At 38.9% G+C, this 25,020-nt stretch overlaps 2 protein-coding genes across 3 annotated transcripts; one reads left to right on the forward strand and one right to left on the reverse strand.

Moving 5' to 3' along the window:
• Positions 1-525: 525 nt before the first annotated feature.
• On the reverse strand, positions 526-14,587 carry LOC117421458 (small integral membrane protein 19). 2 transcript variants are annotated; one of them, XR_009329700.1, is made up of 4 exons: positions 14,355-14,587; positions 9,691-9,815; positions 1,693-2,591; positions 526-1,180 (listed from the first exon to the last, which is right to left on the reverse strand). XR_009329700.1 is itself a non-coding variant. In XM_034035924.3 (3 exons), the coding sequence occupies exons 1-3, from the start codon at positions 14,483-14,485 to the stop codon at positions 2,530-2,532; spliced, it is 318 nt and encodes a 105-aa protein (XP_033891815.3). In that variant the 5' UTR covers positions 14,486-14,587; the 3' UTR covers positions 526-2,529. The 2 variants fall into 2 exon arrangements, 1 of the variants encoding a protein (XP_033891815.3); XM_034035924.3 differs by having other exon boundaries at positions 526-2,591.
• A 2,241-nt stretch (positions 14,588-16,828) lies between these two features.
• On the forward strand, positions 16,829-24,947 carry si:ch211-175m2.5 (uncharacterized protein LOC568697 homolog). The gene is made up of 5 exons (XM_034034426.3): positions 16,829-16,964; positions 18,257-18,427; positions 19,032-19,131; positions 21,055-21,185; positions 22,646-24,947. Exons 1-5 carry the CDS (start codon positions 16,896-16,898, stop codon positions 22,922-22,924), a joined length of 750 nt encoding a protein of 249 aa, XP_033890317.2. The 5' UTR covers positions 16,829-16,895; the 3' UTR covers positions 22,925-24,947.
• The last annotated feature ends 73 nt before the right edge of the window (positions 24,948-25,020 follow it).

A 25,020-nucleotide genomic window follows, 5' to 3' on the forward strand; every position in this document is an offset into this window, starting at 1 on the left:
GTGGCACGTGACTTGATCGCATGTCAAGTCGTATGATCAGGCAGTTCCTGCTGCTCCAACACAATACGACTTGGTAAAACATTTTGGTTTGTTTGTTTGTTTACATATTATTCTGATACAACATATTGTACATGCTTGATGCCTTTCTTGTCATCCCGAAATACATTTATATGCTGAAAATGATTACACGGTAGTCACGCTGTGCTACACAATTGTCTTCAAACAGTAGAATGGCCTCAAACACTTACTTCTCAGCTATGCTTAGATACTTCGCTTGATTTGGGTCAAAGACCCGACAGGCATTGAAAAATGATAGCAAGGCAACGTTTGCACAGCTGTTTCTGAAGGACCTCTAAACTGGTTACTAAGCAACCCGGCTCAGAGCTTTTAGTGTGTCAGTTAAAATGCCACAATAAAAACTGTCAATGAAATACAGTATTCTTTAAGAACCATTAACTAATTAAAAAAAATTAAAGAGGAAAACACACACATAGTATTGAAATAATATTTCATAAACATTCAAGGTGTATCCATCATCTATTTATTTATTATTATTTGTTTATTTAGCAGACGCCTTTATCCAAGGCGACTTACAGAGACCAGGGTGTGTGAACTATGTATCAGCTGCAGAGCCACTTACAACTACGTCTCACCTGAAAGACGGAGCACAAGGAGGTTAAGTGACTTGCTCAGGGTCACACAATGAGTCAGTGGCTGAGGTGAGATTTGAACCGGGGACCTCCTGGTTACAAGCCCTTTTCTTTAACCACTGGCCCACACATAACAATCGTAGTATTATACCCCTTTGACGTAGCGCCGTAGCAGAACCTCGAAAATAATAGCTGCTACGACCAAATCTTAGCAGTTGGCATGTTTGAAGTAGGTGTAAATTAAAACAAGTATGTCAGTAACATTTATCACTAGGGCTGTAAATTCAAAATTAGAGCAAATTGATAACCATGACATATATCAACCTAGAATAGCATAGAATAACAATGACATGTTTAATTGTATAAGTTATTCTCCAGATGAATGCAAAAATATAAGTGGTACGTGCATATGGATGGATGGATGGACCGACAGAATCCGATAAATCTGACCAAAGTCATGGTTCATTTGTGAAAGAAAAACACGCTAGTTCTGTTACAAAACTAAAGCACAACTTGGGTGGACTAAACACCTTTTCTCCGGCTCCCGAGTGGCGCATCCAGTAAAGGCGCTCTGCGCAGGATGGGCTCTATAGCCTGGAGATCGCAGGTTCAAATCCAGGCTATGTCACAGCTGACCGTGACCGGGAGTTCCTAGGGGGCGGCGCACAATTGGCTGAGCGCTGCCCGGGTAGGGAGGGCTTAGGTCGGCAGGGGAATACACGGCTCACCGCGCATCAGCGACCCCTGTGGCCGATAGGGCGCCTGTGGCTCTGCAGCGGAGCCACCAGATCTGTGTTGTCCTCCGGCACTATAGGTCTGGTGGCATTGCTGTGGATCTGCAGTGCGAAAAATGACGGCTTGGCAGGAGCACGTTTCGGAGGATGCGTGTTCCAGCCTCCGTTTCCCGAGTCGGCGCGGGGGTTGTGAGCGGTGAGCCGGGGATACAGATAATAATTGGGCATGCTAAATTGGGGTGAAAATCGGGGTAAAATAATTGGCGACGACTAAATTTAAAAAAATAAATAAAAAATAAAAAAAACACCTTTTCTCCTTTCGCAAAAAAAAATGCACAGATTGCACACTGGAGTTAAAATCTATAATAAAATTGTGGCATTGCTGTATATGTTTTTCTTAGAAATGGTCAGGTTGGAATAAGGAGATGCAAATCACAAAAGATATCCATTTATTGCCACCAAACCAAAGGTTTATGTCTTGATTTCTAGTTTTCCCATGAATAGGTTTGCATAGGATGGAGCCATGCAGGTACCATTACTGTCCCTTGTATCTGAATGCCATGTTTCTCACATCAGTCCACCTACAGGTAGCTTTTCTTAATGTTTTGATTACCATTCACAGAAACAAAATTCAAAGAGATATGTATAGCAAACTCACATATGTGTATCTCTATTTGAACTTGTCGTCCAAAACACATCAAAACTAACGTTATTTACAGCCTTGCCCTTAAACAGCGACCCAGTCCAAAATGTAACCTAAAAACATGTTTTTAATTTCTTCCTACACATTATAATAGCATTACTATCCTTGGCAGTGGCCATTACATCTAGATAACTAACCTTGCTTTTCATTAAGTACCTTCACCTTCAACTCCAGGCACCTGTCATCACGGTCAGTTATCAGGTAACAGGTAATGAAAGCTGCGTTAGACACCGATGCTGAAATGGTATGTTTTAAATAGGCAGAAATTCAAACTGGGGTATAGCAAAAATACAGTACCATACTTTACACTTTGAAAACAGAATTTACGATTCCTTTGTACCAAATTACAACAGAATCTTCTTCAGTCCACCATAATATTGAATAAATAAAACACTATATTGCACAGGAATACAGTTTAATGCTGCAGAACATTGCACAATGTTTACTCCATGGACAGCTGCACACTGTCTGACTGCTGTTGCTGCTGCTGATCATGTTTCCTTGCTAGAAGAGAAAATAAAAGCAAAGTGTTAATTTAACAATCCTATTACAATTAATATGCAGGAAGATATTCCATCATAATTCACATAGAAGGAAAGAACAAATTCAAACACCAGCGATAAGTAGTACACACTATTGTGTAATTTGTCTGCCCACCAAATCACAAATTTGTTAAGCTAATGATATATATATATATTGTGATGATGTGTATGTACCATACAGTAATTTGGAGGCTTTAGGACCATGGGGGGTAGCCACACACTTTGTTGAAACAAGTCTAACAAGTGCTTAATTGTATAATTAATGGGTAAATGCTGATCAGATGGAAGTGATCAGGTCGGGGTTAAAAGGGCTTCAGTTTGTGTGTTCAGGGAGAAAGGGTTGAAGTGGTGAAACAAGCGTGTTGTACAAAAGATTTGCTGTTAACAAAACAAAGGTACGGGTATTCTTGACAACGGAGTTCTGGACGGTGATTTGGCTTAGGTGATTCGTGGAATTAGTTTAAACAGGGGAACAGGCTTACCCTGCCCTGCATTAGTTAGCCTTACTGTTACTCAGTTTAGGTAGCGCCTGAAGAAAGGCTAGGTTTTGTTTTGTGTATTTTGTTTTTGTTTGAAATATCAGTTTGCTGAATAAACGTACGCCACGGCGTTTAAAGAACACTACCCTTGTTTCGTGTGTAATTAAAGTGACAGACACCTGTTGGGAAGAACAGCACAGACTCCGGCTGAAAAGACCAAAGTACATCACATTTGGTACCAGAAGTGGGGCTCTGTTTTCTTTGAGAACCCCGCAACATGGAAGAATTACTTAAAACAGTTCTACAAGCAACGGCAGCTCAGCAGCACGCCACAGCGGCTTTGCAGGAGCATACCAAAGTCCTGGCCGAACAAGCAGCGCAGGATCGTCGAGAGTGGAGAGAATTATGGAGCCAGATGAATTCTGGAGAACGGGTGGGGGCCGCTTCTGCCGGACCACGTCCTATAAGAGCTAGCCATGTTTTACAGAAAATGAACCCAGCAGACGACGTGGAAGCTTACCTTTTGGCGTTCGAAAGGACCGCCGAGCGAGAGGCTTGGCCACCTGAGCAGTGGGCTGGCATTGTTGCGCCTTTTTTGAGTGGAGATGCTCAAAAAGCTTATTTTGATTTGGAGCCAACAGAAGCAGCTAATTATAATCTTCTGAAAGCTGAGATTCTGGCGAGAGCCGGGGTCACCGTAGCTGTGAGGGCTCAACGCTTCCACTCTTGGAGATATGAAGAGGGAAAAGCACCAAGGTCACAGCTGTTTGACTTAATCCACTTAGCCCGTAGGTGGCTTAAACCAGAGACGAATAGCTCTGCGCGGGTGGTGGAACTACTGGTCCTCGACCATTATCTGAGGAATCTTCCAGTGGGCTTACGAAAATGGGTGGCACAGGGCAGTCCAAACACTGCCGATGAACTAATCGCTCTGGTCGAGCGTCAACTCACTGCCCTGGAAATTGCCCAGCCCACATCCCGTTTTGCCAAAAGCAACTGGCGCCCCACAAGCCCGAAACAACGCACCGCCGAGAATCCCGGTAAGAATGTGTGGGAAAAAGGGGGCGCTGAAGAGCGGTCTAGAACCGTGAAGGGACCTTGGGCAGGGGAGAATAAATTGTGGACTGAAATGCAGAGTGTGCCATATCACAGGGTGCAATGTTTTAAATGTGATGGTTGGGGGCACATTGCCCGAAATTGTCCCGAAAAGGAGACGGTAGAGTCAATGGACTGTCATGTAGTGACTACGGTTAATAACTTATTTTCCTGCAGTTCTCCAAAAACAGAGTATGTGGTTGCTGTTAAAATAGGCGATAAAAGCACAGTAGCTTTGTTAGATTCAGGCTGTGGGCAGAGTTTAATATCCTCTGACCTGGTGGGGGAACACTTTTCTACAGACCAGGCAGAAGTACGAATAATGTGCATCCACGGTGATATTAAAACCTACCCAGCTACCACCGTAAATCTAAAAATAGGTTCCCAGGAGGTAAAGTTAAAAGTGGGAGTGTTACCTAGACTTCCTTATCCAGTGATTGTGGGTCGTGATTGTATCGAATTTGCTCGCTTAGTACAGTTACGAGAGGTTTTTGTTGCTACTAAGGAGGCAGGGCCATCTAGTGGCCAGAACCAAGAATTGTCTGAATTGTTTCCGTTTGACGAAGAGATACTAGCTGAACCAGGAAAAACCAGGAAGACACGAAGTCAAAAGTATAGGACCCAAGCTAAACCGCAAAGGCTCCCTGGGGGGAAATATACAAGCAAAAGTGCAGACCCCCAAAGGCGTGTAGGGCAGCCTAACAGGGAATCTGAGTCATTAGGAAGTTTAGAAGAAAACCTCCCCGAGATGTGGGATGAGCTAGCAGTGTCTCCTTTGGACTTCAAACGAGAACAAATAGAAGATAAAAATTTACAATATGCCTTTAATCAAGCTGTGGTAGCGGACGAATGTTATTGGGAAAACAGGGACACTAACACTGTACCACATTTCATTGTTAAAAATGATCTCTTGTATCGGGTCACTAGAACTGAATGTGGCGAGTGGTTAGAACAGTTACTGGTGCCAAGTAAGTTTAAAGGTTTAATACTACAGCTGGCTCACAGCCATCTGTTAGGAGGGCATCTAGGCATACAGAAAACTAGAGACCGGGTAATGATGCGTTTTCATTGGCCAGGAGTCTATAAGGATGTAGAGCGGTTTTGTATAGCTTGCCCAGAATGTCAACGGGTCGCTGGCAGGAAACCTACTCGAGCCCCGCTTGTCCCGTTACCTGTCATAGACGTGCCATTTGAGAGAGTGGGAATGGACTTAATTGGGCCCTTGGAAAAATCTAAAACAGGGTTCCAGTACATTCTGGTCATTGTGGATTATGCCACTAGATACCCCGAAGCTATACCGTTAAGGAACACTAATTCAAGGAATATAGCACAAGCGTTGATACAGGTTTTTTCTAGGGTCGGTTTCCCTAAAGAGATCCTTACCGATCAAGGGACCCCCTTTATGTCCACAGTTATGAAAGACATGTGTAAGTTGTGCAAAGTAAAAAAAATTACTACCTCTGTTCATCACCCACAAACGGATGGTTTGGTGGAACGGTTTAATAAAACGTTAAAACAAATGATAAAGAAGGTAATGCACGTAGACGGCAAAGACTGGGATAGTTTTCTTCCTTATCTTATGTTCGCTATCAGAGAGGTTCCTCAAGCCTCGACTGGGTTTTCGCCGTTTGAATTATTGTATGGGAGACAGCCGAGGGGAATTTTAGACGTTGTCAAAGAAGTGTGGGAAGGAACGCCACCTAGAGGGGACAATTTAGTTGAGTATGTAATAAAAATGAGGGATAGAATGGACAAGGTTAGCAGCCTGGTAAATGAAAATCTGGTCAGAGCGCAAGAGCTACAAAAAACGTCGTATAACGCCGGGGCTCGTCTAAGAGAGTTTAAAGTGGGAGACAAAGTGTTGGTTTTGCTGCCTTCACATGCACACAAGTTTTTGGCTAAATGGCAGGGACCTTTCCAAATAGCGGATAAGTTAAGTAATGTAAACTATAAGGTGTACCAGACAGGGAAAAGAAAACCATACCAGATTTACCATGTCAATCTGCTGAAACCGTGGGTAGACAGGGAACCTTTAGTAGGCACAGTACAGTGCGAAGACTTAGAACTGGGTCCCGAATTGCCGGGTATGACAAGTGCAACTGAAATGAAAATTGGTGAACACTTGACCGCGGAACAGAGTACTGCAATTAAAGAACTAATTAATAGAAATGATGACGTGTTCTCAGACTTGCCAGGGAGAACTAATCTTATATCACATAGTATCATTACCCCTCCAGGAGCCCGAGTCAGAGTGAAACCATTTCGAATTCCAGAGTCTAAACAGGATGATCTCGCTAAAGAAATAAAAAAGATGTTGGAATTACAAGTAATTGAGGAATCAAATAGTGACTGGTGCAGCCCGGTATTGATGGTGCCAAAACCTGATGGAACTATAAGATTTTGTATGGATTTTAGAAAAGTGAACGAAATATCAAAGTTTGATGCATACCCAATGCCGAGGGTGGATGAATTGCTAGAAAGGTTGGGAAAAGCCAAGTATATTACCACACTCGACTTGACCAAAGGCTATTGGCAGGTGCCATTGTCACCAGAGTCAAAAGAAAAAACAGCATTTGTAACTCCACAGGGTTTGTTCCAATTTACAGTGTTGCCCTTTGGTCTGCATGGTGCCCCAGCCACGTTCCAAAGGCTTATGAACAGGGTACTCAGGCCACATAGTCACTATGCAGCAGCTTATCTTGACGATGTGGTCATTTTTAGCGTTGATTGGGAGTCTCATGTATACAAGGTGGAAGCGGTATTGAGATCGTTAAGGGAAGCAGGCTTAACGGCTAATAAAAAGAAGTGTGCATTCGCTCTGCAGGAAACAAAATATCTGGGATTTTCACTTGGACGTGGCTTAATTAGACCACAGCAAAACAAAATTGAAGCTGTTCTGTCTTGTCCCCGTCCAGTGAACAAGAAACAAGTCCGAGCCTTTCTCGGACTTATTGGCTATTATCGCCGGTTCATTGAAAACTTTGCCTCAAGAGCTGTGCCCTTAACAGATCTCACTAAAACATCCACGTCTAACATGGTAAAATGGTCAGCAGAGGCTGAACGGGCATTTTTAGATTTGAAATCAGCACTGTGCTCTGAACCTGTTTTGATAAGTCCTGACTTTGATAAACCGTTTATATTACAAACAGATGCTTCGGAAGTGGGTCTAGGGGCAGTGTTATCACAGTCCTGGGAGGGGGAGGAACATCCTGTTTTATTTTTGAGCAGAAAGCTCCTCCCAAGGGAAAAAGCATATGCCACAATAGAAAAGGAGTGCTTAGCTGTTAAGTGGGCCGTGGACTCTTTGAGGTATTATCTCTGGGGAAGGAGATTTACACTGGTTACAGACCACGCCCCATTACAGTGGATGTATCGTCAGAAAGACAAGAATGCGAGAATAACCAGGTGGTTTTTAACATTACAGCCCTACTGTTTTGACTTAATACATAGAAAAGGTAAAGAACACATAAATGCTGATTTCCTGTCTAGGTTTCCGCAGCCAGCAGAAATCTTGTATGCCCGACCCCACGGGATCGTGCAGAGGGGGAGGGTATGTGATGATGTGTATGTACCATACAGTAATTTGGAGGCTTTAGGACCATGGGGGGTAGCCACACACTTTGTTGAAACAAGTCTAACAAGTGCTTAATTGTATAATTAATGGGTAAATGCTGATCAGATGGAAGTGATCAGGTCGGGGTTAAAAGGGCTTCAGTTTGTGTGTTCAGGGAGAAAGGGTTGAAGTGGTGAAACAAGCGTGTTGTACAAAAGATTTGCTGTTAACAAAACAAAGGTACGGGTATTCTTGACAACGGAGTTCTGGACGGTGATTTGGCTTAGGTGATTCGTGGAATTAGTTTAAACAGGGGAACAGGCTTACCCTGCCCTGCATTAGTTAGCCTTACTGTTACTCAGTTTAGGTAGCGCCTGAAGAAAGGCTAGGTTTTGTTTTGTGTATTTTGTTTTTGTTTGAAATATCAGTTTGCTGAATAAACGTACGCCACGGCGTTTAAAGAACACTACCCTTGTTTCGTGTGTAATTAAAGTGACAGACACCTGTTGGGAAGAACAGCACAGACTCCGGCTGAAAAGACCAAAGTACATCACAATATATATATATATATATATATATATATATATATATATATATATATATATATATATATATATATATATATATATTATAAGTTGTGTCCCCATTAGAACTTATTAGTTGCAACTACTGGACATTTCTAAATCATTATATAAAAATGTATAGCATACAATTCTGGTAAAGTAAATCCTAAAAAAAAAATTGAAAAAGCTAATTTTGTTACAGTAGATCTCCATGTACTTCTAGAAACTTTAGTCAAAAGCAGTTATCAGTAATATAAAATTGATAAAAACCGAAAGGCAAGGAACAGATCTTTTTTAAAAACATTATCTTTATAGAGCCTTCTCTGCAACATATTTCTTGTTGTTATGAGAGAAAAGCTTTTCATTATGCCATTATGATTGTTGGAGAGCATGATAAAATATTATTTTTTTCCCACACAAAATCTTGACTTTTGCTTGCTATGCCTATTTTTTTTTTTTTTTTTTAAATTATTATTTTAAATAAAAACAGTAAATGTAAAAGAAAACCCCCTCGATTGCATTAAAAAAATAATTTTAGGGGCAATCCCTGGACAACCAGGGAGGTGGTTGATGCAATCCCGGATGGCCTTATCCCAGCAGGGTATAGATTGATCAAATTGACCCGTAAGTCAAGTATAGAAATGTTTTGAATAGTGAAATACACTGATGATGATACTAGCCGAAATGAATGATGAACCTATACCTCGCCAGGATAAGTCACGACTGTTAAGAGCTTTCTTCTAACTAGAGAATACACCAGGATTGCATCTACACATATGTTTATTGGTCAAACCAACCCCTTACTTCAATTAAAAAAAATATATATATATATTTTATACACAAAAAGCAATATTTGTTTTACTTTTTATAAATTTAGTAGTCGCCAATTGATTTTACCCCTAGTTTAGGCTCGCCTCACCGCTACCACCCGTGCTGACTCGGGAGTGGCAAAGACGAGCACATGCTGTCCTCCGAAACGTGTGCCGTCAGCCAACTGCTTCTTTTCACTCAGCAGGCCCGCCATGCAGCCAACCCAGAGCTACAGCGTCGGAGGACAACACAGCTCTGGGCAGCTTATAGGCAAGCCCGCAGGGGCCTGGCCAGTCTACAGGGGGCGCTGGTGCACGGTGAGCTGAGGACACCCTGGCCGACCTAAGCCCCCTCCCCGGGAGGCGCTCAGCCAATTGTGCATCGCCCCCTGGGAACTCCCGTCCATGGTCGGCAGTGGAATAGCCTGGACTCGAACTGGTGACCTCCAGGCTGTAAGGCGCATCTTGCACTCCACACGTAGACTTTACCGGATGCGCCACTCAGGAGCCCCCCCTAACGTGCTTTAAAAACTACTTGAAATAAGTTTAGCATTAGTCTTACCAATGGAGTACATTTCTAATTGTTGCCGTAATCGAACTTTCTGAATGCTGTCATAAAAGTTAGGCTCTGGTGTCGATTCAACCGTAGGTGGCACTGTGAAAATCCTCATGATCTTCCTTTTGTTTCTGAAAGCACAGAAATGTGACGTTTTAAAGAAATGGCAAGAGGTTTATCAAACAAATATATACAACCAATATGCTCATAAAATTAAAAGGCTGTATAATATATTCCCTACTTAGAATTCTGAATGGTTTGTATAAACAAAACACCTAGATCAATTTGGGTGTACTGCCTCCGTGAACAAATGACTCTGAATTAAATTTAGAGGCTGACCACGATGGATTTCCATGTTTAATCTGGTAATGCATACATGGTATCAACTACAGAACAATGACTATTAGCCTCAGCTTGGTTCTTCAGATGAAATTGGCTAGTAGGACATGGGCCACCTGTGCTAAACATTCAGAACGATTTGGCAAATGTACCAGCAGTGCATGAATGTAGCTTGCTGCAAGACGGTGGATGGAGAGGTGGAGGTTGATTGACCAACGTGACAAGAGAATGACCCTGAACACTTTTCTCCTGTGGGGTTATATCAAAAACGAATTGTACTATGCAAAGTTTGAACAAAATTCACGAGAACTTATTCCAAGATATAGCCTTAGTTAGCCTAACCATTAAACTCGTCGTTATTAATACTGTGCAATGCCCTGTGACACAAGAGATGAAAAATGAAATGCATTCATTTTTTATAACTGTCATTAATACTAACACGTTATGTAATCAGAATTAAGTCTCTTAACCCTACTGTTAATCCATCAGTGGTAGCCGCTCTTACCTGGAATTGGCAGAACTCAACACAACCTAGATTCTAATTTCAAGTTAAAGTATGTCTAACTCAAGTTTCACCACAACTGGGTTGCCATACCAGTTCGCTAGTTATGGTAAGGATGTAGTGACATAATGGTACATAAAAACCAGTACATTCACAATACCAACGTCATGAACATCACTCAAAAATGTGCAGCCTTACGTTGATTGAGTCCGTCTGTCTGTCTGTCTGTCTGTCACACTCCCCACTTCATGGTGAACACGACAACTCCCTTGATTTTGTCCTAAGCCCCTTTCACACTGGCACTCCTACCCGGGTTCTGGCTACCCGGGACACAATCCCGCGTAGTGTGAAACCACGTACTGGGTCCTATCTAGGTTAACCCTCGTCTCAGCGAACCACCTCAGGATGTGGGTCGACACGCTTTGACCCGGGTTGAGTGAGACAAAATGCTTGACGGACATCCGTGAGCCGATGCAATAACAAACAGCCACGCCTGCGTGAAGGTTTCACTTCCGCAATTTCTGTTTATTCTGTTTAGGCATATTTTTGTTGATTGAGACACAGCATGAGCCACATTGCAGCAGGGATCTAGAAACATTTGCTCTAATCAACACTTGGGCCGATGGTTCAATCCAGAGAAACTTGGATGGAAGCGTCAGTAACAAGCTGCTTCCCGGGCATTGAAACGCATATTGTGCACTTGCATCTGTCACCCAGGCCAACCTTGTTTCATCAAAAGCAGTGTGAAATCATGTACCCAACCCGCATGACACCGGGTCCTGACCCGGGTAGAGCATGCCAGTGTGAAAGGGGCTCTTGTCTTCACCCAATTTATCCTACACAGAAGTTTGAAGTATGGTACACTTAACTCACACACTCAAAAATACAAAATTCTGCCAAAATGTTTTGTCGTTAAGCTTTCAAATGTAATTTTAAGAAAAACAAAGTGAGGAAAATACAGAAATTATGAATGTATTTATTATTAAATATAGGTGAAAATATTACTGCGTATTACCTTTTTCAAGGGGGGGGGACGTTGCACGTAGTAGCCACTAGGGGCGCTACAGGGCGCAAAACAAACTTGAAATAATACAGCTCTTTAGTGCTTTCGTCACTGACACTCACTTCCTTAGAGATGGTTGCTACCTGGTTCCAAACAACATGGCGCTTTCAATGTTTTCGGCCCTCACTTTTTTTTAAAGGGAAGAACAACTAATTAAAAGGAGAAAACTCTCTCAAATGAGGGGAATTTTAATCATTCTTATATGATGGTATACTTGGTGTCTTGAAAGCCAAAGTTAATGCCAGTATGAAAACTAAAACTTACAATGTTGAGGTAAGTTTCCCGCAAAAACTGACTCTCAGATTTTATCATTTGGTATAAAATGATTTTAAAAAACTATTTTTAAACAAGAATAATAATAGCAGTAGATAATATTAATGATAAAGACGTGGAATAGCTGGCACCGATTTATTATTCTGCTATACATTTTAACAGTTTAATTTCATTGTTCTCTGTATGGACACGTTACCTCAGAATATTGTAATAAATGTTCTGTATTTTGTTTAAATAAAAAGCAAAAGCCTTTTTTTAAACTTAAGTTGAAATGTGTCTTTAATTAAAGGTGTAGTGCCCAATAAAGTGATTACCATTTAAGGTCATGTTGAAAATAGTCCTGGGAAACTGGGTTAGGACAGGTATTTTAGCTTCCCCTAAGTGACAGTAATATTAACGTGTTTTGAGTGAAAACCCTTTGTTAAATTGATATTCTTGTTATTGTGAAGCAGATTTACAATAGTCTACTGTGAAGAACAGACCTGAATAATAGATACATTAATTAGTAACAAGCTTAATTGTGTCTGAATGATTAAGGTTACCACAAAATCTGGAATGGCTCAAAATGCTATAAAATGGGCGTCTTCTTTCCATCCTTGAATTGTTAAATGTTTTACAGATATGGCTGACCAATGACAAGGGTATTTGTACTACATTTTTCATTTTTCTCTTTTTGAATGGTGTTGCAGTCTGCCGTAAAACACTGCACCATGCTGTCATTGATTTATATATATATATATATATATATATATATATATATATATATATATATATATATATATATATATATATATATAAATGACCACTTATACAATTGTACAGATGTTTTAAACTGCACTAATTACTTTTACTAGACTCATCTGTTTGTTTGGAATCACCTAGCAACAATCACCGCAGATGTGATGTCACACTAAAGCAGCGCACAGGTTTATGAGTTAGGTGTGGGTGCGTTGTTAAATTCACCGCTGCATGTACCGATGTAAAGCCGTTGGAGTTGCTCAACGAACTGTTGTTAAATTGACCTGTGCGTCACCGCTGAAGCAGCGGATTCACCAGGGACGCATGGTATATATCATCGGAACTGCACAACCGAAGTAGTTTATACCGCTTATAACATGGCTAACTGTCATTTATTATTATTATATATTTCTTAGCTGACGCCCTTATCCAAGGCGACTTACAATTGTTACAGGATAACACATTTTTTTTTTTTTTTTACATACAATTACCCATTTATACAGTTGGGTTTTTACTGGAGCAATCTAGGGAAAAGTACCTTGCTCAAGGGTACAACAGCAGTATCCTCACCAGGGATTGAACCCACGACCCTCCAGTCAAGAGACCAGAGCCCTAACCACTACTCCACACTGCTACCCAACTTAAAACAAATATGTTACAAAGTTGCGAAAAGTGGGCGAACTGTATTTGAAAGTGTATCCATTAATATATTCATATTTATAAATATTTACAGTTGCAGGCTAGCTGCTTTCTACATTTTAATGTAACAACAAGCTAGCTCCTATAGTCGGTTAAAGATAACTAAACCTTCGTCCCAATAAGCTTTCAGCTCGCACAGGTCAACCACAGCCTTGCAAACCGCAGCAGCAACATTTCTATTATTATTGTCAGTTATGTTGATTCACCAAACTGTTAAATTTCCCGCACCGTGATGTCACTTCCGACTCAGCGATGCAGAGCACCGATGAATTTAAGGGTGCGTTCACGACACGCAGACTTTCGTCATTCTGCGCAGAATCTGCACAGAATCGGATCAAGTAGCCAATGAATTTTCAGAATCTTTGCAGAATCTGAGCAGACTTAGCAAAGTCTGCGTATCGTGAACGCAGCCTAACTACGCACCCTGTAAGTCGCATATTGACACGGCCAAATAAATGAGATACGGTGAATGATGGAGTAGCATGACGTTTAGTTCAATTAGTTCTGTTGAAGGGGGAAAACGGTTTTAAAAATATGATTTGCCAAAGATCTTTCGTTTAAGGAGATATATATATATATTGGTTTGTTTTTCTAGTTGGTTTTTGTTTGGGTGCTTAAAAAACGCTGCTAGAGCTCAACGAGATTATTTTGTTTTACTGTATTTTTGTAAATAAGTTTAGATTCTTTATTCATTTTTATTATGTTATATTTATAAAGGTCAAGGATGAGAAATCTGGTAGAAGTTTGTTTTTGAGTGTATGAGTTAAATGTACCGTACCCGACATTCATCTGGCTTTAACTAGACGACAAACACTCGATTTTATACAAATAAAATTGTAATCTTTCAGGAACTTATGAGAGCTGTATCTGTGTATACATCCAGTGTATGAGAAGAAAGCAGGGCATACTGCAAAATAGAACACTCGACTATCTAGAAAACAACAAAAAAAACGGCTGTGGATATTAAAGACCAGCAGATTTATTTTAAACATGGTATGTTATTAATTCCCAGTGAACATTTTAAATGACAGAATACTGACTGTGTGTAATACTCACTTTCTGGCATACATGAGGAGTCCAAAGCTGACGAGAATAACCAAGAGGTATACATTTGTAGCTTCATTCCATGCTTCGTGAACAGAGTAATCAATAGTTCCTTCATCGGCCATCACTCCGTAACCGGTCATATTGATAATTTTAATATTTATTACAATTAAACGAGCACCTTGTTATGTAAATAATGGGTACGTTCACGCTTTACCAACGAGCTAGGAAGGCAAGAAGAACCTTGCTTCTAACTGTCCAGTACATGTACAGTATCAAGAGGGCCCTCTAGCGACTAGGAGGAATATCTAATCTATTTACCTATCTACACACACATTTTTTAAAAAATAAGGTTTATTAATGAAATGCATTCTTCTGGAGAATTATATTCATACAATGTACACTATTGCATTTGTGATATTATTTATTTCTTAGCAGTCACCCTTATCCAGGGCGACTTACAATTGTTATAAGATATCACATTATTTTTACATACAATTACCCATTTTTAGTTAGTTTTTTACTGGAGCAATATAGGTAAAGTACCTTGCTCAAGGGTACAGCAGCAGTGTCCCCACTAGAGCCCTAACCACTACTCTACACTGCTTCCCAACTTTATATTTCAACCCACTACACAAAAAGGACGCTGTAACTATATCTGTACTGCAAAATATAAAATACTATTATGCATGCACACCCTTGAAAAGCTACAGTCTGCAAAACACAGCATTGTCGGTCTGTGATTGTTACTGTCTGCTTTCAGAGCAACACTATTTGCTGCTTCCTGTTTCTCATTGATAGGGGGTTTGATTGGACATTTCAAATTGGGGAGAAAATCGGGATAAAATAATTTGACACACACATTTTTAAAAAAAATAGCTTCAGTGATTATCTTGCCTGCAAAATCACAATATCCCCAAAAAAGCCCCCACATTTCCTTCGGGTAAAAAAAACAACATAAAAACTGTTGATCATCACTGCAGATACATTTGTCTTAAAAGTTGGGAATAGGGAATCATACTGTGTGAGTAATCATACTGCAGATACGAATGAGAATCGGTTGATTTGTAGTAGATAGTGGTGTTAATGGTGGAATTCAAAACTGAAATGTCTGGAAATGTCTAAAAATGATATACTGTTACCTGTTTCTGAGATGTTTCATGTAAGGGTAAATAAATGTGAACTACATGTTCCAAGTTCATCCACCAGATGGCATTCACAACACGAAGGCTTGTCATTTACCATTATTATTATTATTATTATTCATTTCTTAGCAGACGCCCTTATCCAGGGCGACTTACAATTGTTACAACATATCACATTATACATTATTTCACATTATACAGATATCATATTATTTTTACATACAATTCCCCATTTATACAGTTGGGTTTTTACTGGAGCAATCTAGGTAAAGTACCTTGCTCAAGGGTACAGCAGCAGTGTCCCCCACTGGGGATTGAACCCACAACCCTCCGGTCAAGAGTCCAGAGCCCTAACCACTACTCCACACTGCTGCCCATATAATTAGAACATTGATCAGAGATTTCATTTACCTGATTGGTCAATATGAGGTTCCTAATCTCTGGTATATGACCTTGAATGTTATCGTTCAAACTATGTTTAATCTCTTCCATACAATACCGTAACCACAACAGTAATAGCAACTAGTCTCCAGTTTGAATGACAAGTTATAGAATTCAGGCTGATTACTTTCAGCAACTTTATTTCAGCATATCAAAATAACACATGCACGGTGTAGTGGTAGAAAGTGGTACATCGTCACAAAGTGGTATGCTGTCAGATTTTGGTAGAAGTGCAATCAATTACGAACCGATGGGTGGTGTGTTCCTATTGTCAAAGAGGTACATTTACCATGAATTATACTTTTTTTGAGGAAAACATATTCATTATCAACAAAAACTAAGCCCTTGGCTCAGGCATTTAACAGCACTGAGGTAAACGAAACAGAGTTTAAAATGTACTGAGAGGCTGGATCTAGTCATCCAAATTGTCCATTCCTGGTAATACTTGAGTCACTCCCAAACTGTTTGAACAGCCGCTCAATTCCTTGTGTATGTTTACCAAATTTAGGACCCTTGGGTAATCACAAATTGGCGCATACTTTTTTTTCTGTGCAAATACAATTACTCTTTTGTATGGCTGATTATATTTGAGAATGCACGTAGAGATTAAGATGGTTTACATTATTATATAACAACGTTGTAAGCATTGAAAGAAGAATTGATAAAATAATAATAATAATAATAATAATAAATTAATGAAATCCGTTTATTTGTCCGATTATACGGTACTTCGTACTTTTCAAATCAAGTAAAAAGCTGTGTAACACTGTACATCACAGCAGTGTTAAATACTGTCATGGGTGGTACTTTGAAGCTCCCTTGTTATTGGTTTACATTGAGAGTGATGGGCGGATGTGAGGGGGGGAGGGGTCCTGATCAACTCGTCTGTGATTGGTCAAAAGGGACGTGAACCCTTGCCCGTGAACTGGGAAACAAACGCCCCTGGATTCTATCCAAAACAGAAGAGATGGCTCGTTCTGGAAGCGCCGTGAAGGGAATGCTAACTCTGTTCAACCTTCGCAGTCTCTTACACTCTGTAAGGAAATCGATGTATCTTCTCATTTTCTTTTTGAAAATTGCAGTTTGTTGCCAAATAGATAAGTTTAATGTTTTGGTACTGTTTTTACAATAAAGTGTACGGTAAATGAGAAACTTAAGACATGCACTTAGTTTTGCTCAATCAATTACTGTAAATTAGTCCAATCTGACATTTAATTAATTTAGTATCCCGGCTAAACTGTTATTTGCAACATATATTATTATTGTTGTTGTTGTGCGTTTTTTTAATAACGCATGGACTCACTAATCACGCTGCAAAATTGATAAGGAAGGGGTGTCATTGTGTTCCTTGCCGGGTTCTTCTCCCGGTTTAACATGTGCAATTAATTCAAGGTCTGGATGAAGGTTTAATTGATTTAAATTTAGAACAGTGAACTAAGACCAGGAGTGGAAAGGCAAACTTTGGCCACCCCTGTATTAGATCGGATGACCACCTTTTCAAAATGCAAAAACGGGACACCGGCCATTTTTTATTCGGGGGGTGGGGATTGTATATTTACATATTTCTTACTATAGTCAATATTATTTAAAAAAATAAATATCTATATCAACTTTGAATTCTTCTTAACAACGTTTTCATCCCTTTCCAATTCTAGAATATGTTCTACATAATTAATGTGTAAAGTAATTTGCACTTTTCCCTTATAGGGTACTCCTTCCTTTACCGACGTATCACAATCCGTGTCACTTAAACTTTTAGAGTCAGCCATTTAAAAAAACAAAGAAAACACTGTGAAATTAAAATATTATATGAATTGTATATTGTTTGCTGTTGCCAAAGCATATCAATGTCAGGCTGTTGGGGAACATGTGATGTGAGTGTGAAAAGTCACATGATAGTGGGATAATATAGTTTTATGTGATAGATTGGCTATCCAATGTGTCAATCATTCTGGGGCTGTCTAGGAAACCGGGACAAATTCCCGGACCGGGACTTGATCTTTAGGGACTGCCCCGTCCACTTCGGTACAGGTGGTCACCGTAGTATTCGACCAAATAAAGAATATGAAATCCTTTACTCAAGTCTAACTCCTGTGTTTTAGATTAAAAAAAAAAACCCGGCTGTTAATTGTGAAAAAATAGAACCAAACTACAAAGTAGTATAAAGTTATTAGCACTCTCTTGTTTATTTGTTTTTCATTTTTAATAATTTAGAAACACAGCGACATAATGTGAAAATTGTTTGGAACACAAAAGGATCTTGGATAATACCAAATGTATTAAACTACTGTAAATAAAATGTTATACATTTTTTATTTTCCATTTTAGCCATTACCTGGGCTCTTGTCTCAATGGCAATGGACAAGAGCCATCTTCCCACCAATAGCCCAAAAGAATTACTGCACCAAACCTACAAAACCTATCGGGCGCTACCCTGTTCCTTATAAGAAGGATCTTCCATATGACATAGTGGAGCTCATGGAAGAAATGGAAACAAAGGTAACCATGTATGAAATTGTGTAATTGTATATGATGTACTTTTAAACATTTTGCAGACACATGAATTAAAAGGTTTCCCCAGAACTTTATTTTTTCAATACGAGTAAATGAGACAAGAACCTTGAATAAGCAGCCACAAATGTTCAATCCCTTTTACTGTTACTGGTTAATTCAGGTGTACGTGTGACCGGCTTTGTGGTTGCCAAGCGGTTGTCATAACCACTACTTAACCCTTTGATGTGTGTATCCCATTAATTGATTCAATTCATAGTATTTGTAACAACAGTGCCTCACATAACACCGTTCTGTGTTTAAAATAGTAACACATTTGTTTAGTTGAATAGCATTTGAATAAGCTACCTCCACAAGGAATGGTATGGGCATTATTTATCAAGTTATAGCAAATATCAGATTGTGGGACTCTCTCTGTCTGTACATCCGTCTCTGTCACCCTTACATCTCAGATTTTGTTTGAATTTAATAGCATTTGAATAACCTGCCTACGGAAAGAATTGCAACACACTCCGAGACATTAAGTAATGGCAAATAATTTCCTGTTTTTAACCTCATGGTGCCACTATTTAACTTTGATTTTCATTTACAGAGTGGATTTTTGCCAAATGTGTTCAAAGTACTGTCACATCGACCTGCTGAGTTTAGAGCTTTCTTTGCCTACTACAATGCTCTTATGAATAAAGAAACTGGTAAGAAACTTGGTATTTACACTATTAAGAGGATTGTATTATTGAGATATATGGGAATGTCTGCCTGTTCATACATTTGTTCACTTGTATTTGTAGTAGAATAGTATCCAATTCTGGGGATATATATGGAGGTGCACATTCATCTCTGTAGGCTCACTGTGCATGTGTACTTGTATCTTAAGAACACTTCACTGGACAGGAGCTATGGCTAAGTGGGATTAGTAAACATCAGGATCCCATTGCTTAAAGAAGGAGCCGCTATCCCTGAGGTGCAGGACAGAGCGATTCGGTCTCCTAGCTGGATAGCTCGGCTCCTTCCTGGCGTAACCTCTAAAGAAACAAATGAATGTGAATTGAGGGAGAGAAGCATACAAGAGGTGAAGGTGTTAGAAAGGAAAGGTTTTGGCCGGGGGTCCCCTCTGACTCGTGTGGAGAGCCTTCCGTCTCGGAGGATGGGGTGGCCCGGCCGACCCAAAGTTGTGAAGTGAAGCTTCACTTGCCCCCAGAGGAGACCGTTGCAGAGGTGACGCAGCATAGTGGAGAAGGTTGGGAGGAGGAGGAAAAAACGCTAACACAGACACAGAATGGGGAGTGCTCAGGGTTTATATATAATTGGCAATTTAATTTGGCGCGAACTGAGAAAGGAGGTGGAGCCCGACCTCCTGTCCCCTGAACCCCATAAGTTATTTCCACATACAGTATACTTCACCATGACATTAGCACAGGGCTTTCCAACCCTGACTAAACCCTTAATTGAAATAATAACTTGCTTAATTATAGCTTTACTTGTTCTCAGCTCCTAAAAAGTTGCAGAGTTCAAGTTACTTTTAAAATGTTATAGCTAGATTGAAATCTGCAACTGTTTGAGCTGAAAACAATTAAGGTCTAATTAAGCAAGTTACTCGTTTAATTAAGGGTCTAGTTAAGCAACTGAGAGCTCAGTTGGAATGAAAACCAGAAGACACATGGACACAGGACCAGGGTTGGGAAGCCCTGCATTAACACTTCATTTGTTTACCTAATGCCATCGGTCTTCACTACCATATCCAATTTTTCATTGAACTATTCATTGTCATTTTATTATTCTATATTGTTCTTTCAAATTAGATAGGAATATTATATTCAAATACATTACAAATTATTCTCCGCTGTGACAAGGGGTATATGTTACTTTAGCGTCCACAGAATATACACCACTGCGACTGTAGTCGGTTTCAGTTGCAATGTGCAAAGTGACATATCTGACAGACTTTGATTGAGGGTTGATAGCACTCAGTTGGTTCTGTGTCTAGGACGGCACAAAATACTGATGTTTCAGGGCTGTGCCCAGTTTGGTTGCATATGCAACACAAAAAGTTGTTTTAGGAACACGTGTGACCAATGCTTTTACAATCTCAAACACTAATCAGAAATAAAAATGTTGTCATCTACATCCTGAGTTAAACTGTTTTGTAATAGTTGTTTTGTTGCAACAAGATTGTGAGATTTAAAAAAAAAAAAAAAAAAAAAAAAAGAGCACATGTGCTAACTACTAAGTAAGTTTAAATTCTATGTTTACAAGGAATAGTTCAAAAAGTGATGCCAATCTGGAGGCAGTTTTTTGCTGCACATTTCCTCCCTTCTCCGTTCCAAAGGCAGTAGTCATAAAGATATGATCACCTATCCCTCTAGGCTTGCCACGTCAAATAAGTGTCATCCTGGTTGCCGTTGGTACTCTGTACATCCTATTGGTGATATAAAATGTGTTTTTAATCTTTTGTCCAACCCCTATAGAATAAAACTGAGTAATGTGTGATCTGAGCTCTTCTAGTTTTAAATATTAATTGCTAAAAAAAAAACCACATTTTAGGAATTTCATCATAAGAACTAATAAGTTTGCAACTTGCTGTGGTGGGGAAAAATAAAAGATTTTTTGTCTTATAGGCCGACTCAGCAAAGCCGACAGAGAACTTATAGTGGTGGCTACAAGTATCAATAACCGCTGTCTATACTGTGTGATTTCCCACGGTGCTCTGCACCGAATCTACTCTAAAAACCCAACTTTAGCTGACCAGGTAAGGTGTTTTTTTTTTTGTTTGTTTTGTTTTTTGTTTTTTAATTTGAAGTTACAATATTAACGATCATAATAATGTAAACGTTTTTAATTTTGCTTTTGATTTTTTGTTTTAGGGATGTAACAACTCATGTATCGATTCATTGAAATACAACATTACATATTGTATCACTATAGAGGAGATTATCATATGTATTTTGATACTTGACCAGCTGCATTACACAGCTATTTTTAAGCTGTCAAATGGTTAAGAATAAGAAATACATGTTTAGTTGTAGTTGGTATGAATATATAATTTCACGATCTAATTAAAATTTCCTTTTACTCATCATACAAAGCAGACCATCGGGAGTAGAACATGTATTTTGGAATCCCCTACCTGTCCGTCTACATGTGTCCCACTGCTTTTCCATTAACATAGCACATATGTAGGCCTGGTGATCTACTTTTGAATGATACTGATATGTCTAATGTTGCATTTACAGCTGCAGTGGGGTTGTTTGTTAATAAAATACTAGTTAATGTTGAAATATCTCAAAGCTTTTAAAGATTTTGCAGTGGTTGCTATTTCAGTCAGAAAAGTGTCTGAGCCCATGCTTTCTTCTGTTAATATTTATGAAACACAAAATGGGGGGCAAACAGTTGCAGTGTTGCAAACAGAGATCGTATATAAAGTGAAGTACTTGCCATAGAAACTAAGGCTAGGATGATGTCCGTCCATCCGTCCGCCCCCCCCCCCTTTTTTTTCCTTTAAACCATCGATGTGTCGTTTTCCAACAAAGCCGATACATTAGTGTCCTTTAAAAAAAAAAAAAAAAAAAAAATTACCAAAACTAACAGAACTAATACATTTTGAGCTACTGATAATATACTGAATAGCTACTAAATTATTGAAAACTATTACATCAGTTACATCAGGTTATACATAATGCCTTAAAAGTCTTCCCTTATTTTCAACGTGATGGTAAAAGTACGAAAATAATCCATTGAATAATTTAAACGAGTAATGGATGGTTCATTTTTGACAACAGAACTTCTTTACAAAAAAAACATGTATTTTGTTGTCCATTCCTCACATCCTTTTCTTTTATAGAGGAATAGACTTTGTTTACAATCTGCCCAGCCTTGCTGAAAACCTGCTCACTGGGGACTAACTTTGCCGGGATGCTTAAGGTGCTTCTGGCTACTTTGGGAAGCAATCTTTGTTGTTTTTCCACCATTCATTTATATGTAGTGGTATAAAGTGAACCCAAATACAATTACTGTACGTGTTTTGAACGAGGTTCAGATGCGCATAGAGAACTCAAGCAGGCAGAAGAAGTGCTGTCAAAAGACGATGCGCATGCTTGACCATTGATGGTGATCAAACGATATGATGGAACAATGCATCACCCCAGCCTAAATAGAAACTGCATTGAAGATTACAAATGGTAATGTTTATTTATTCTGTCTGTGTGACAGGTGTCTGTGAACTACGAAGTGGCAGAGCTCCAGGCCCGCGAGAGGGTGATGCTGGATTTCGCTTTGGCAATAAGCCGATGCGATAACATCACAGAGGAGCACTTTAAGAACCTGGAGGCCCATGGTTTTGACCGTGAAGACGCGTGGGACATCGCAGCAATTGCTGCCTTTTTTTCATTGTCCAATCGCATTGCTCACTTCACAGACATGCGCCCCAATGAAGAGTTTTATAGCATGGGCAGACTGCCTAGGGAGAAAGATGGAGAGCCCAAGAAATGAATTTCAAATCAAAATGGTATGTTTTGCACTTCAGCTATTTACAATGCACTGCCAAAACTAGCTTTCTGCATAGGAGTTTTGGTACAGAAATGTTTCTCAGAGCTGGATCTAAGGAAATAGGAAGCTTTCAGTCCTGCTGGGATGTTTGCTATGAGTTTTGAATAGTGTCAAAAAGGCTTCTAATTCAACCAAAGGCATATCATTTTCATGTAGTTAAAAGGAAGTTATGTTCTTGTGACTTAGAACCAGTTTTGCAGGACTTTGATTAGAGTACTAGTATTATCAGTTGTTTATTTGCCATGCAAAGTATATTTATGTCTCATGAAATCTATAGAACTGAAAAGCATTCTGTAAAAAAAAAAAAAAAAATTATAACTTTCTTGATAACCAACAGACTATCATTTGGATATATAGTGAGCTGGGAAGTAATCACACACATTCACTACGCTTGTTGTTCTTAAGCTTAAATTGAGTGGTAATATGAAACATTGCTACTGTAGGTGGGGGTTCTTCCTGTGCTTGTCAGAACAGCAGAGTTGTTTTTCTACTGGCCCATACTAGGAGGTGTGTATACAGTCAAGTGGATAACCCAGCTTCCATGCTGTGGCCCAGTTTTGAAGTGTGTGCAAAGTTTTCCTTTTTTTTTTGTTTTTTTTATTTAAATAAACAAATGCAATTTTAAACAAACATCAGTTTTATACTACCAAGAAACAACTTGATTGCACACGGTCCTTAATTATTGTTTTGAGTTGTTTCTAGCTAGTGTTAAATGTTTTTTTGTTTTTTTTGTATTAGTTCTGAAAAAGCAAAATTGTAAAACTTTGCATTAATCACCTCATTGAAAGTCTGATATATAAATATGCAGTAGAAAGTTTGTCTATACAATACATACATGTTTGTGTGCTACATTGTGTATCAGCTTTGTTACTTTATCTGTTTGCCTTGAATTATGAAGAAACTTTTGATTCTAAAAGAACATTGTTAATCATTATAATAAACTACTATACTAATATATATATATATATATATATATATATATATATATATATATATATATATATATAGCGATTCAGAATTGCAGCTTTCAAAATAGGACTCCTGTTCTGAAAATCCATGTACATGTCCCTACTTATCTCCCCTTGGAAATAAGTGGCCTAATTACATTTAAACCTTAATCCCCATAACATGCATTTTGATATTGGTACTAATTTAAACAATTTGTCAATTAAACAGCTTCTGAGATGTTGGCAACACTTAGGGAACTAGGGTGTGTGTATTCCATTGCCCTAAAAAAAAAAAAAAAAAAAAAAAAGGAAAACTGCTCTGTAGTATGTACTTCTCGTTTTGATGTAATGGTATTATGACATGGAGTAATGTTTCTTGTTTTGTGAAATGTTTTTATTTCTTTGCTTGTGTTCTGTATGACTTATGATTGCATAAAGTTGTTAAACATTTAAAATGCCACACATCATGGGTCTTCTGTTAAGCAATTTATTTACTGTAAATTATTTAATCTGGTTTAGTTTTCACAGTTATGAGTGTTGTGCATGGACTAGTATTTGAATATTAGTCAAACAAAGATTGCATGAAAGCAGAGGCAGAAATTAACATGTTTCTAGAAGTATCGGATTTAAATATAGCCATTATGCCGGACCGATAAAACATCATTGCTTTTTTTTTCTGCCTCCAGGGTTTTCTGTAATGTATTAATTGGCATCTGAAATAAATCAATAAAAACAAATTCTAGCGCAAAAATGTTTTTCATTTGTTTTAATTTATAATTGACTCAAAAGTTCCAAAATGAGAAGCATGCAAATTGAGAGTGCAACGGAGTTTGCTTGAGAACTTCAGCCTATTGAAGTTAAATAAATGGAAAGGCTGATTTTATATTAGGGTTATGGTAAATAGCAGTTTGACTGATTTAAAGGGAATTATTTGATATAATGTACAATACACAAACATTTATTTGATGTAGAGAAGACATTTTGTGGGAAATGTATTAAATAAAAAGTGTTCTGATTCTCGTGTGTTGGCATTATCAAAAAGATAGGACAATCTCTGGCAATGAGAAAGGTTAAGGTACAATTCTACAAATC

The sequence above is a fragment of the Acipenser ruthenus genome, chromosome 1 (genome assembly GCF_902713425.1).
Source record: "Acipenser ruthenus chromosome 1, fAciRut3.2 maternal haplotype, whole genome shotgun sequence".
Lineage (NCBI taxonomy): Eukaryota > Metazoa > Chordata > Actinopteri > Acipenseriformes > Acipenseridae > Acipenser > Acipenser ruthenus.